This window comes from Aplidium turbinatum, chromosome 5, assembly GCF_918807975.1.
Source record: "Aplidium turbinatum chromosome 5, kaAplTurb1.1, whole genome shotgun sequence".
Classification (NCBI taxonomy): Eukaryota; Metazoa; Chordata; class Ascidiacea; order Aplousobranchia; family Polyclinidae; genus Aplidium; species Aplidium turbinatum.
Genome location: NC_137476.1, coordinates 19,156,055 through 19,170,392, shown reverse-complemented (window position 1 = coordinate 19,170,392; position 14,338 = coordinate 19,156,055). Strand labels below are relative to the sequence as shown.

At 40.1% G+C, this 14,338-nt stretch overlaps 1 protein-coding gene across 1 annotated transcript in view; it reads right to left on the bottom strand.

Moving 5' to 3' along the window:
* The window catches only part of LOC145770284 (VWFA and cache domain-containing protein 1-like), an 86,243-nt gene that overhangs the window by 13,257 nt on the left and 58,648 nt on the right, over positions 1 to 14,338 (bottom strand). Inside the window, exons 14-19 of the mRNA XM_082581881.1 lie at positions 4,134 to 4,245; positions 3,858 to 4,014; positions 3,091 to 3,230; positions 1,605 to 1,786; positions 1,245 to 1,355; positions 431 to 556 (exon numbers count right to left, since the gene is read on the bottom strand). Of these exons, the coding sequence (XP_082438007.1) occupies positions 431 to 556; positions 1,245 to 1,355; positions 1,605 to 1,786; positions 3,091 to 3,230; positions 3,858 to 4,014; positions 4,134 to 4,245 (828 nt within the window). The remainder of the gene's footprint in view (positions 1 to 430; positions 557 to 1,244; positions 1,356 to 1,604; positions 1,787 to 3,090; positions 3,231 to 3,857; positions 4,015 to 4,133; positions 4,246 to 14,338) is intronic.

The window sequence follows — 14,338 nt, the reverse complement described above, 5'->3', positions numbered from 1 at the left end:
GCCTATGAGCGTTTTCTTTTCACAAACATTTGTTGCATAAACAAAAACAAAATATGGTCAATAAATGCCTCAGACACATTCACAATTCACAAGTCAGTTTTGTACACTAAATATATCGGAAAAGGGAAATGTCAAATACGATATTACATTTGAACTAATTTATGCTTTAACTTAAGGTTTCTCTGCGGTGATGCGCCTCCTATTTGCTTTACAATTCCGAAACAAGTCTAAATGTTGATTTTTGAATGACAACTTATCTTTATTTCGACTTTTAAAATAAGCAGATTGTATGTAATGTGTGGTTACTATTGTTAAGCCGTATCAGATCCTTTGCCATGGAATAATGAACAAATTGTAGACAACGCACGATAGTAAATTAGCTTCGTATTTTATATGATTGATGGCAAACATATTTCAGTTTGCGACTTACTTATAAATGTTAGTTTGTTTGCAAATGGGATAAAGATCCAATATCATGTCACCAAGTTGTTTTAACAGCAAATCGATTCCCATGACCCCGTGAACATCATCAGACGCATCGTGACTTCCTCCGGACCTTTGTTTGCAAAAATGATGACGTAGTGTTTTGTTAGCAATACAGATTAGTAAGTTAAAACGTTGCCTATTTGTTATTTGTACGATAAACTGACAGAGACGCAAGGGACAAGAAGATTAAGCATCTTACTCCATGCCCAGGAAACGATATCCAGTGTTCACACTTCTACAGTCCAAGCATCACTCTACACATTTTCAAACATAGAAAAATGAGATACTTTATTGCAAGTACATAAATTGGAAGCTACCCCTGGACTGGGTTGCAGCACTCATAATCAAAATTTCTCAACGATTGGCAGCAGAGCCAACAATAGTAACCAGGCCCATTCAAAGAATAATTATTCTTTAATTATAATTTGAACCCGGGACCATAGAGCCGGACCATTTAAGTTTTGGCCGCCCGAACAAGACACCTTCAAAGAAAACAATAGTACTAAAAAAAATACGTAGTGGCAAACTCAAAGTCGTGACTACTTTGGTTATGATTCATTCAAGACTCTTAAGAAAAGATGTGCTAGAGGTTAAAGTTAAACCCTGTTCCTATCAACCCACACTCCAGTAGGCTATTATACGTAACACGATTACATGCAAGTTAATTGATAAATGTGTGCTAACGTACTGTAACATACATGTAGGCCAAGCCAGCGACAATAATTTATTGCATACGCAATGCTTGCAAAAACACTTACTTTCCAACATATAACACTTGACTCAAACTCACAACCAACCCAGCAGTTTCGATATCTCGATAGGCCGGTGTAAAGCTGATTTGACCCTTGTTCCCCAATGCTTGTACGTACCTTTCAAAGTATATATGTGGCTTAATAGTAGCACAAAAACAGCTCTGCAAAAATGCAACTACGTTGTTAAAACTTTACATAAATAGTCTTTAAAATGCATTAAAGTAGCTAATTATTTAGAGCGTAATGAAGATAACCCAAGAATCTTGTTAGTTTGGTGATCTTTTATCATAACTCACTTCGAAACAAAATTAAATAACAATAGGTTAAAACAAAATGATTTGAAAAACAAATACGGCAGCTTGTTACCATGGTCTTGTTACAGGATCAAAGTTCTGAGGAACTTGAGCTCCAGGAAAGCTTCGAAAAACACCCTCTCTTGTGCCAATGTAGCGAAATAAGATATTTTGTTCCAATTTATTTTCTTGATCAATCGATGACCACAAAGTGTCAGCATTATACGTCAAAGAAACCACGTCTTTAATTTCGTTCTAAGTGAATATATACATTAGAAGCAGCTCGAGACGTGATCTTGAAGTATTTGAAATACTATCAGAGTCAAGCGATTTTACCCCCATAGCAAATCAAGAGTTTTTGTTGTGTTGATTCCACGTCTACAGACGTAAAAGAAAGTAAAAGGTAAAAATTCAAGGTTAAAGGGCAAAAAGTAAAAAGGTAAAAGGTAAAAATTAAAAAGTAAAGGGTAAAGAGTAAAGGGTAAAAGGTAAATTGTAAAAATTAAAAGCAAAAATTAAAAATATCCATGTAAAAAGCGACTGAATTGCTGACTGGGTATCAAAATAGTATTGTGTGGTACATCGCTAACATTTCCTTATTCATGACAATTGCAGACATTGCTAAATAAGTAAATAACCCTAATTAATGTCAAAATTTTTCTCTTAAAAAATGCAATAGAACTAATCGTTATCTCATTAACTACTTGATTCTCGATAATTAACTATACAGTTACCAGTAAATTGTTCAACTAACTGGTAGATGAGAATACCTGTATTTGCAGGTGTGCACGAAGAAAATTTTGTTTGTCATTAACAGCCAAGCCAACGCCAGATTTCTTAACAATTTCAATTTTTATTAATGTGTTTGCTATGTTTGTACCTAAAACGCTCAAATCAAAAAATCAGTGCTATCTCTTCGTGCAGAGGTATACTCGCTTTCCCTTATATTGGATAGTTGATACTTAGGCTACACTTCTTCTTACAGTATCAAGATTATCAATAAGTATATAGTAGTATAAAATAATTATAAATGTTAACTGTTGCAGAATATTTTATTACAAAGCCAAACAAAAATTTAATGTTCGTTTGTGTTGTACTGTAATCAATGCTCACTGTTATTTTTGTGGACTCTAATAACCACAAAAAGAAACGAGAAGCGATTTCGCGCCGTAGCGAAAAAGGAGGTGGGAATATTATTGATGAGTAACATGCTAAAATTTTACAGCTCTACGATTTCATCCACACATTGACGTTTGGCATCAAAACCGTAGAGTTCATTTAAACTATTAATAAAATGATTGAACTATATCATCTCTTTTCATCTTTTCTTTAAGGACCGAGCAAGAAAAAAAGCTGACAAAGCTAATTCAGAAAAACAAAGGCTATGTCACATTCAGAGTAGGCTACCGTACCCTAAGCATATCACAGAATATCCTTAAAACGCTCAGCTTGTGTGTCAAATAAATTTTATTGTCGTGCAGTATGGTGTTATTGCAGTTATAGCTTCTCTAAATTGAAAAGCCTTACGTTATATACGTCGGTATAACTATCAAGCTTACCCTTAAGTTTGATGGTTTGGTTCCTCGACCTTCCATATAATTTTTAAGTGTAGAAACACTTTCCTGATCTTCATTTTGAAGTAAGTATTCCTCTGGAATTTCATAACTCCTTGCTCCAAATGCTACAGAACTCCTATTTCCTGCATAAACATAAGTGCTGCTTTAGCATATATTTTTTTCGTCTTTTGATAAGAAAGTAGAAAAAGAACAGTGGATGATGTAATTATTGCTTGCATATTCTGAAATTACGTTCACCACAACTTTAGTTAATAATTTAACTAGCCTAACCATTGCTATAACTTTAATTAACTATTGTTTAAAAAATGCGTTCAGTTGCGATTTGATTTTGTTTTTGTTGCAAATTGTTGCGTACTTTAAGGTATTTTATTGATTACAAATACATCAAAACCTGTGGACAATTAGAATTGATTAGGATTTCCAAAAGCGATTGCTGAGTTTAACTTTTGTTGTTATTTTAAATTATCACCATAATTTGTTCTGATGAAAAAGGCTAAAATTCTTATTCTTGCAATTGTTCGATTTCTCAGCACTAGGCTTTAATCTACCAGTTCTACCATAGATGTTGTGAAGATGGAACACACTCGGTATGGATATAAAGTAGGCGTCCCTTGAGTAGGAAAATTATATTACCTTCTCTTTGACAGTCAGTTTGCTCATATTTAAAAACACTGGAGTAAAATAGCAGTGTCAGTCAGAAATTAGTCAAGTTACCGAGATTGACACCAAAGCTTTAGTAAGATTCTTACTTGCACAATAATACTTATCAAAATGAGAGCAAGGCTGCGGTGGCTGCGTAATATCGAATCGATGATATAGAAACGGTGATGAAACGATTGATGGAGTCGATATTTGCATCTCTTCAGTTGCAATAACAACGCAGATTATAAAAGGAGTATTGGGAATCTACAAATTGAAAACAACAGTCAAATTTATAACGTACCGGTAGGCTAAACTATTTAATGCAGACTGATTACGGGATTAATACCATCACGCAGCCAAACAAGTCGTTTTCTTCCGCATACCGGTTTCCAATGATAAGATGAAGAAACTTGTATGGTGTTGACTCCATAGGTTCTTCCATCGCCACGAGACAATACTCGAGTAGCAGAAAATGTTTGTTGTCCAGCAGTTTCCCTAAATAGAAATGAAAAAACTATACCGGTAAACATTTTTCCTTGGCCCAACGTTGGCTGACGGTTGTTCGGGTTGGCTGAGGGTAGTGTAGTTTTGCCAACTTTTGAAATATATTAATTGAAGATACCTTCGAAGAATTGTTTAAGTTTGCTTTATGGTATTCCCTTTACAATTGTAATGGGACAATGAAAATGCAAAAAAACGTAGAATTAGGAAGTCGTTCTTTCCAATGTTGGTGTGCAGTTGTAAATGTACAGAACGTTGGGCCAACGTCATTATTTGCGGGCGAACTACGGTAACCCCTCAATTTTTTTACGTTATTGCTATAAGTAAAAAAAAAACTTGAAATGTTTTTCTAAATCATGCATCACTATGAGGATCACTAATTGTGAAAAAAAAACATTAATTCGCAAATTTAGCTGCAGTTTTTCAAGTTTGTTAGCAGCAGCTAGTTTTTTAGTGTTCTACTATGGCTCTATATAACTCTACTTTGCCTTCTTAAAATTGACCAGGGCTGTAGTTTCATCTCGCAATTTTTACGTGCTCCGTTCATTTTTGTTTTCGAAGTTTTCATTTTATTTTTGAAAAAAAATATGACAACACTGAGCTGAATAATTGGACAACAGTTTCCTGTACCATGTGTTCGTAGGCAAGTACTTTAACCATAGACATCTTATAACAGTGGTTCCCAAAGTATGGGTCGCGACCCAAACATGGGTCGCGAAGGGTCAGAAAATGGGTCGTGCAGAGACGGTCTAAATCTGCCAAAATAGGACTGTTGTAAATTAATTTATAAAGAAACTTTTTTTTCTTCTATTGAGTTGTTTTAATCCCAACATCGACAGTATCATTGCATCCTACACTTTTATTTGGCTTGTCTTCTATCAATCAATTATGGCCAACAGTTTTACCGGCATTCAAGTCACTTCCTTCAACAAATCACGTTAAACGTAGATTACTCTCTGAGTTGACAATTTAAGATTTCTGAACTATTTTTTTAATTTGAAGTTAATTTTTATCTGCGACCCTGGTTGCAGGGAAGCCGCTACGTAGGCTGTGTTATAAAATGTTGTCAAACGAATACAAAGAAGAACAAGAAGAGACATCCGACATGTGCAAAAAAATGTGCGTAGGCTATTTTTAAGCACCAAGAAGAGGCACTGAAGCCAAACCGGTTTGACTCTACAACGAATCCAGCACTTTTACTTACTCTCTGAGCAAGACGAGCTACAGTAGGCTACACCACTCTACAACTGGTTGTCTGTGTCTTGTTTATAGCAGGCATTTAAATAATCGGGAATCCCAGCGTCAAATGTCTGTCTCGCTAAACGGAAATCCTTTACCATATTATACTGCAAACCCAACTTACCTTGGAGTAAAACTTGACCGGCAGTTGGCCTACAGACCCCACATGGAGTCACTCCGTGCCAAGGTTACCTCGAGAAATAACTTCTTGAGAAGCCTTGCAGGAACAGGATGGGGAGCCCGAGCATCAACCTTGCGTACAAGTGCACTAGCCTTGGTCTACAGCTCAGCCAAATATGCCACAGCTGTGTGGAGCCGTAGCAGAAACACAAAAAAGATGGATGTATGCATTAACGACACCTTGCGCATCATCACTGGCTGTCTCCGCCCCACACCTACTGCTTATCTACCAACTTTGGCTGGCATTTCTCCTGCTCATGTCCGTAGGGAAGAAGCCTCTCACAAACTGGCTTTGCATGCAAGACTCGATCCTCAACACCTTCTCCACAGTCACTCCCAAAGATATGGACCAGTCAGGCTTCAACGCCTGTCATCAACCATTTCATCGATATGCTACACCGCTTGTGGATAAGAACTTCAGCTGCATGGAGACATGGGCCCAGGAATGGAACGAGCTGCCACATATCCCTCCCCAGTTTTCAGTTATACCAGCACTCTCCATCCCTCCTGGAGCAGACCTCTCAAGAAAGGCATGGGTCACATTGAACAGGATCAGATGTGACGTTGGCTGCACTGGAGCTAATCTGTTTAGGTGGGGGTTGCACAATACGCCGATATGTGTCTGCGGAGCGGTAGAACAAACAATGCTACACATATTCCACGAATGTCCCATCTTACGGCCTCCAAGTGGAAACATTGGTACCGTATTTGACAACCGGACCCAACTACCGTATCATAGCTACACGATGAGGCATTGCCAATCTAAGCTACTACAAGTCAAACGAGAGAAGAAGAAGCAGGCAAATATTGCAAAAACAGTATAGACTGCTGAAATTGTTTATACAGATTTTCTGCGTCTTGGGTCGCGAGATGTTCACCAAACTCATATTTGGGTCGCGCTCAAAAAAGTTTGGGAACCACTGTCTTATAACAACTAGACAGCGCTTCTCGCATCTCGATTGAAGAAATTAAAAAAAGGCGTTCGCCATTATAGTGTCTCAAATTTGCGTGAAAGCTGCGCTGTTACAGCCAACCCATACAAAAAATCTGTCATTTTTAACTGATTCAACGTCTGCAGACGTTTGTTAAGAATTTTTGTTAAGACAGAATTTTTGTTAAGCGTTTTACGAACCAATTTAGCTTGTATTTGCTTGCAGGTTTCCTTACCAATGCGGTAAAACCTAATTTTTAAATAACATTTGGACACAGTTTTGACTAGTGTAAAAATATGATTATTGGTAACGGTGCATTCAAACACATGATCCGAGAGATTAGTAAATATCTTGGAATAATATTTACTCCTTTTATCATCTGAATTGTATTTTTTTCGTTTACTACATCCATATGCACAGCACGCCATATCTAAAGCATTGACAAAGACAAACGCGCGGAATTGGTACACTATAACCATAGCAATGGCGGACATCTGAACGTGCTTTCTTCAAAAATTGCAAAAGAGAGATGACGATGCGCAGTCCATCAGTTGTTAAAAACCTCGAGCCAATCAGAAGCTACGTTATCGGTGACGTGAAATCGTAAAAAACGCGCGAAAACCCAAATGGATGACATTTGCAATTTGCATTAGCTTCATAGCTGGCGGCGTGACAACATTTCATTTGCATTGGCTGACATTTGCATTAGCTTGGCTGGCAGCGTAGTGCAGGAAAACGCAAGTAGCCCACATCCAGTGCTCTCATTTTACCGGAATTTGTCCTTAAAATCGGGACTTTTAACCACTTTTAGGGACAAGTTTAGGGAATTTGATGATTAAGGGATTTTAGCAGTTTTGTCTTGTTCGCTTACAGAATGAATGGAGGTTTATTTGTGAAGTTTTCTTCCGTATTTGAGTTCATAGCAAAGTAGTCACTTGCCTAATGTCCCTGCCATGTTTAAATGCCCCAGTTGAATGACTTCTTAGTACGGGTAGCTTGAAGAACATTAAAACTGACTACAGGAACAGTTTAAAGTGAGAAAATTTAGTTGGTTTGCTACACACCCAAGGTATGAAGTCAGCTGACAAACTGGGTTTAAGGGATCGAGCTAAATTGTTGAAGTTGGCAAGGGTTCATGAAGAGTTCAGCTACAGATGCTGAAGCACATGAACTAATCAACTAATTGCTAGTCAAATTAGCTCTCATGAATAAGTCGATAGTCGTGCACAGTTTATGTCATTTTTAGCATGTGATAAGCATTGGTAAATCTTCACTGTATCCCTGTAATGTTAAACATCACTGTAATTTAACATACCGTACTGCTTTTTGCTGTGAGACTTAGCCCACTAATACAACAAAGTCATGTAGAATGGTTTTTGCTAGTGTTGTTGTTTAAACCGCTTAACTCTTGCTTTTTGTTTCAGAACGTGAAACTGTTCGAATGTAATAATGATTTAGGGAACTTTGATGTAATCTAGGAATTTTTAGACGTAGCTTTGGGGACTTTCAGGTTTTCATTTATAAGAGCACTGCCCAAATGAACGATCATCATGAAACTCAGGTACGGTTTATTTCAGTTGACTCAGATCTATTCTTCAGGGTAAACTATTTAGGCTAATACTTTTTACGGCAACTACGCGACCTGTTTATTGGTTTTGAAGTAACATTTTTAGAAGTAGCCTACTCGATTTTTTCAAAAAGTGGTATCTTCACTTTCAAGTGGCATAAAAATGACTATTATGTCAACGAGAAGTACTTTTATCAGGATTCGAGTGTTGCTACTATCACCGCATTATGTATATACCACGAGTTTTTTGCAGATTTTTTTATGAAGTAGATTGCGCATCATCGGATGCAACCTAATTCGTACCATGAACAATTCGTACCGTCAGTTCGTACCTTGAAAAGATCGAGAAAAAAATTAAAAAAAGCCAAAGTTGCTGATCACAGTTTCTGCAAATATTTTAAAATTTTTCCGCTAACAAACAAAAACTCTTTGGATCATTTAAAGAAATTTTTAAATGTTTGCGGAAACTCTGATCAACCCTAACCCCGAACCCTTTTAAAATGTTTGCGGAAACTCCAATCAAGCCTAACCCTTTTAAAACGGTACCTCTAAATACCCATTGTCAGGCATTGTCGGGTATTGTCAGGCATAGTCGGATTTTTGGGATGTTGTGGAGCATTTTCTGGGGTTGTCGAGCATTTTCAGGGGTTGTCAGGTATTGTGGAGTAGGCTAACTACTTTCAGGCATTGTTGGGAATTTCCAGGCATTGTCTAGGATTTCCAGGCATTGTCGATCATTATCAGTGGTTGACGGGTTTGTTAGGCATTATAGCATTTTCAGGGGTTGTCAGGCATTGTAGAGTAGCTACTTTCAGGCATTGTCGGTAATTTCAAGGCATTGTCTAGGATTTGTCTAATGCCCGACAATGCCTGACAATGCCTACAATGCCTGACAATGGGTATTTAGAGGTACCCCTATTAAAATGTTTGCGGAAACTGCGAGTGCGAACAGCGACTTCGACAAACTCTTAGGATCATTACCAGAAATTTTAAAATGTTTGCGGAAACTGCGGAAAAAATGGAAACTGTGGAAAAAATGGAAACTGCGATCAGCAACTTCGGCTTTGTTCTATTTTTTTTCACTCGATCTTTTCAGTTTGTTTGTTTGCGGAAACACCCTAAACCTTAACCCTTTTAAAATGTTTGCGGAAACTCCGATCATACCTAACCCTTTTAAAATGTTTGCGGAAACTGCAATCAGCGACTTCGGCAAACTCTTAGGATCATTACCGGAAACTTTAAAATGTTTGCATTACCGGAAATTTTAAAATGTTTGCGGAAAAACGGAAACTGCGATCAGCAATGTTCTATTTTGTTCTCTCGATCTTTTCAGTTTGTTTGTTTGCGGATACCGATGTCTAGCTAATCGATACCCTAATCCTTTTAAAATGTTTGCGGAAATTACGATCAGCAACTACAGCTTTTTTAGTTTTTTCTCTTGATCTTTTCAAAGTAACTGAAGGACGAATTGTTCATGGTACGAATTAGGTTGCACCCCGCAGCATCCACTAGGTTCTGCTGAAAGGAGAGTTCTCCTTTCGATGTGTTGCTCAATAACACATCCCGAGAGTCGAATCAGCGCCGCTTGGTCTTAGTCGGGTGCTTAACCACTGAGCAAATGGGGCGGACAGATTTTTGTGGTCATGTCAACTTTTCATTGACATACTGGGGTATTGTAAAAGTGTTCACTTATCTTCAAACAATTCTGACAGAGCAACGTCAAATGAACAAACGGCTCTGTGAATCGAAATTATGCTGAGAGAGAAGGGAGGGATTATCTCAGATAAATTCCTAGAATTGGCTCCAATTCCTGAGGATGTTCCTCTTCCTGCTACAACCATAGCGGAATTAAAAACCATAAACAGCATGCTGGAGAATGAGGAGACCTATCAGATTGTGGTTAGTGAACACGATATGTTCTTAGTTCTTACTGCGCATTACCTATCTAAAGTCACCCACATTTTTTGGTAAGGTAATACATGAGTTTTATGTGTGGAGAGTTAATTCTTCCATTTAGCCTAAAATGAGTTTAAACTTGAATGAATGAATTCTAAACCATTTAATGTCTGCCTCAACAGGCTAATTGCACAATTCAACGCACATAACCACATGGTACACACCAATTTACAACAAATTCATGCTATTGTACGTTTCAGGAAAACTTTCGCAAGTGCTGTAGCCTATTATAGCACACGATCACTTATTGGTCGTTGGTTAATTCTTGGTTGCTGGTTTGAATCTTCATCCTCGGCTTACTCAGTTTGAGAATGCAGATTCAAACCAACAACAGTTGTTTTTCAATCTCAGTGGCGAACCCTTTTATTCAATGAAGTAGTGTGCCTGCCTCTGCACACTAGTGTGTATGAATGTGTCGTTAGATTTACTGTGATGGGGTGGTGGCTGACTAGATGACTGCTTATGGTCTTTCGCTACCATCCTGATTGCGCCATAATCTAACCAACAGTTGTACAATGCATTGTTTTGACAATTACATTTTACTCTGATTGTTTGTTAATATATGGCGTTGTCAAAACAAAATAAATTGACTTGACTTGACTTGGTAGCCTGGTACGCACCGAGACTGTTTGGTGGGACTGCTTTCTATGCTGTTTTAACGATCTCGGCTTATGCATTTCAACATCCATCTGTTCTATTGCAGTTCAAACAACTGTGTCGTATAGGAGGAAGAAGCCTATACGACACGGTTAATCGAATGATGCCTCAGGTGATGTTAAACGAAGTCGCAAGTTACGTCTCGCGGACCGGGAAGGGGAAAAATAAATTAAGTGGAGAGAAAAAGTTTTCTTTTGATTCCATGCAAAACTTAAAGAACATGGTCGTAGGTAAGTAGTTTGTTTAAGTTTTGTATTCACCTTTTGTTGGTATGATATCGTCTCCAGAAAGAATACTTACTGTTCATGATTAATTTTCAATGAAATAACAACCTTGGAGTTGGATATAACGTACGTTTTGCAGCATCTGAAGTTTACCTTTATCGTAATCTTTTTTGTCAATTTGCTGCTTTACTATCCCTGATTAATGCCTGAGTCTAGATCCAGTTGAAAAACATCTACTGTTTACTCGTGTGCAATAAAAAAGATGAGATTAGAAAGTTGATCTGGCCGATTTCGCAGGGAAGGGTGGCCTTCTCTGCGAAAAGATTGGGAAGGCCGACCTTCCTGGGTTCGGCGGCTATGCTTATGGTGATGTCCTCGCTTTTATTTTCAGTACAGCTCTCCTGATGATCGTGCCACGCACGTGAAACAGACTGTAGAGCAACTTTCTTAACCTTTTCTGACCCGTTACCGCACTTAAGCAATTAAGCATGTTGGGCATCTTAAATCTATTATTTGTCTATTAAATCCCATAACCTTGTCCATTTGCCCTGCAAGCAGTTCAAGGCGTTTATGTCAGAGAAAAAGTCGCACAAATAAGAAACCTTCGACAAGAACACATTGTTCTGCATCTTCTCGTGAAGACTTCCAAACAGCAGCATAAAATTAATTCCATTCGTATCAATTTTATTAGTCTTTGGCAATCAATTGAATGGAATAGCCAAAGCCAAACCCAACAAAGAATTAAGTTTGATTAAAAATTGGTAATAATTTGCACTGTCCTGCTCATTGCCCTCTGGAAGACCTCAAACTTCCCCAGATTGAGTAATTACCCACAGGTTAAGAGCGGCTAGCCACTGCTGTAAATGATTGTGTAAAAATAAAAATCGATGTAACATTATTTGTTTACAAAACTGCTTTACTTATAGATGTTGTCCAGAACAATACGAAATCATGCACTTTACAAGAAATCGACCACAAACTGGGCGACTGGTTTAAGACGTGGGAAGACCGCGATGGGGGCCGGCTTAAAGTACTGCGGGTATGTTCATTTGTTCTCTCCGTCACTGACAAATCGTTACTATTCTCTCAATAAGGGCAATAAAAGCATTTTTATTTACTAAACCAGCGATTAGTTTATTACTGGAGCAGAACTTCAAGAAATATGCACACATTTTAAGACTTGACTTCGAAGATCTATCAAACGATAACAATAATAATTTGCACTGGTTAGAGAAGGCAAACCGCATTAACACGATTAACGAATGTGCATTAATGTTAGAGGTTGATAGAACATAACGGTATACCCATTCCCCACCCCATCGTATAGGCTACGAATTACAGAATTAGAACATACTTAGAACATACATCTGTGGATAAGTTGGTAATAACCAACTTCACACTCGCAGGCGCAACATGCAGCAGGAAACACGGCCTCGCCACGTTTGTCCATGACCGGCTGAGCTGGTCCTTGGTTGACCAATCCCAAGCTCAATCGGAGATCGAGTGGCTTTGTGTAGATGTAGCAGGCTACAACATCGTCAATGTCTACAAGCCCCCACCTTCGCGGATAACATCAACAGCCATCCCAGTGTTCCCCCACCCCAGCCTCTACGCTGGCGATTTTAACTGCCACCACACTGACTGGGGCTACAACTCCATCAACAACGACGGAGAAAGTCTGGCCGCTTGGGCAACCAACAACAACCTCGCCCTCTTATACGATCCCAAGGGCACACCGAGCTTCCACTCCGGTCGTTGGAACACTGGCACGAACCCAGACCTGGCTTTCGCAAGTGATGACCCCGATGATCGCCAGCCGGACAGACGTGTGCTAGAGAAGTTCCCAAGGTCTCAACACCGACCCTCGCTAATCACGGCCCCCTTGCTCGCCACACCTATTCCGAGCAAGCCTGTCAAGCGATGGAACTTCAGAAAGGCCGATTGGGAATACTACAGCTTCCTCACAAACGAAGCTACGCAGTACCTCCCATCCCCACACACCATCAAAGTGGATGAAGCCTACCAGGACTTCTGTGATGCAATCATATCTGCGGCAAAAGACTCCATCCCGCGAGGTCGACGGAAAAACTACATACCTTGCTGGGATGTGGAGTGCGACAGGCTCTACCACGACTTCCTCCGTTCCCCCCAGGGCACCGCCACCACCAACTCAGCAACAGCCCTGCTGGCAAGACTGGATTCAAAGAGGAAGAAGCGCTGGACAGAAGCCATAGACTCAATCGACTTCACGCACTCCAGCCGCACAGCATGGAGTACACTCAACAACCTCACTGGCAGATCACGTGTCTCTCGTCGCCAATGCCCCATCTCAGCAAATTCCATCGCCTCACAACTTGTGAAAAATGGAGTGCACAGAACGAGAGACCGTGAATTAGACAAGTCCGTCCTCAAGGAAATGACGGACCTCTGGAAGGTCCCAACACCTGTCGAGGGCAACATCTCTGGTGAGTTCACCCCAGAAGAATTTGCCTCCGCCCTCCAGCACCTAAAGCCAGGCAAATCCCCGGGCCTTGACCACCTATGCCCGGAACTAATACTCCAAGCTGCCCCCTCTATGAGGTCCTGGTTAAAAGACTTCCTTTCCTGCTGCTTGCGTCACCTGCGCATCCCAAGAATCTGGAGAAGAGCCCTAGTGGTTGCAGTCCCAAAGCCGAAGAAGCCCCCAGGGGATCCGAAGAGCTACCGCCCCATCTCTCTGCTCTGTATCCCCTTCAAGATACTCGAGAGACTTATCTACGCCCGTGTCGAACCGATAATAGACCCTCAGCTCCCTCGGGAACAAGCCGGCTTTCGCCACGGAAGATCAACCGTAGACCAGGTCACTTTGATGACCCAAGACATCGAGGACAGCTTCTCGGCAAAAAAGAAGGCTGGCGCCGTGTTTGTCGATCTCACGGCTGCCTACGACACTGTATGGCACAGCGGCCTTACCTGCAAACTACTCCGTCTCCTTCCTGACAGGCACATGGTCCATATGATTATGGAACTTGTGCAAAACCGCAGTTTTACCCTTTCCACCGGTAGCGGCCGACGAAGTAGACTTCGTCGACTCAGGAACGGCGTCCCACAGGGCTCTGTCCTGGCTCCCCTCCTCTTTAACACTTACATCTACGACCTGCCTGACACCATTCCAGGAAGTATGCTTATGCAGACGATCTGGCTCTCCTGCATCCAGCCGGAGATTGGCAGTCAATGGAGAGGAACCTAAGCCAGGACATGTCAACTATATCAACATATCTCCAGAAATGGAAGCTACAGCTCAGCAAGGCAAAGACAGTGTCGGCGGCCTTCCATTTAAACAACAAGGAAGC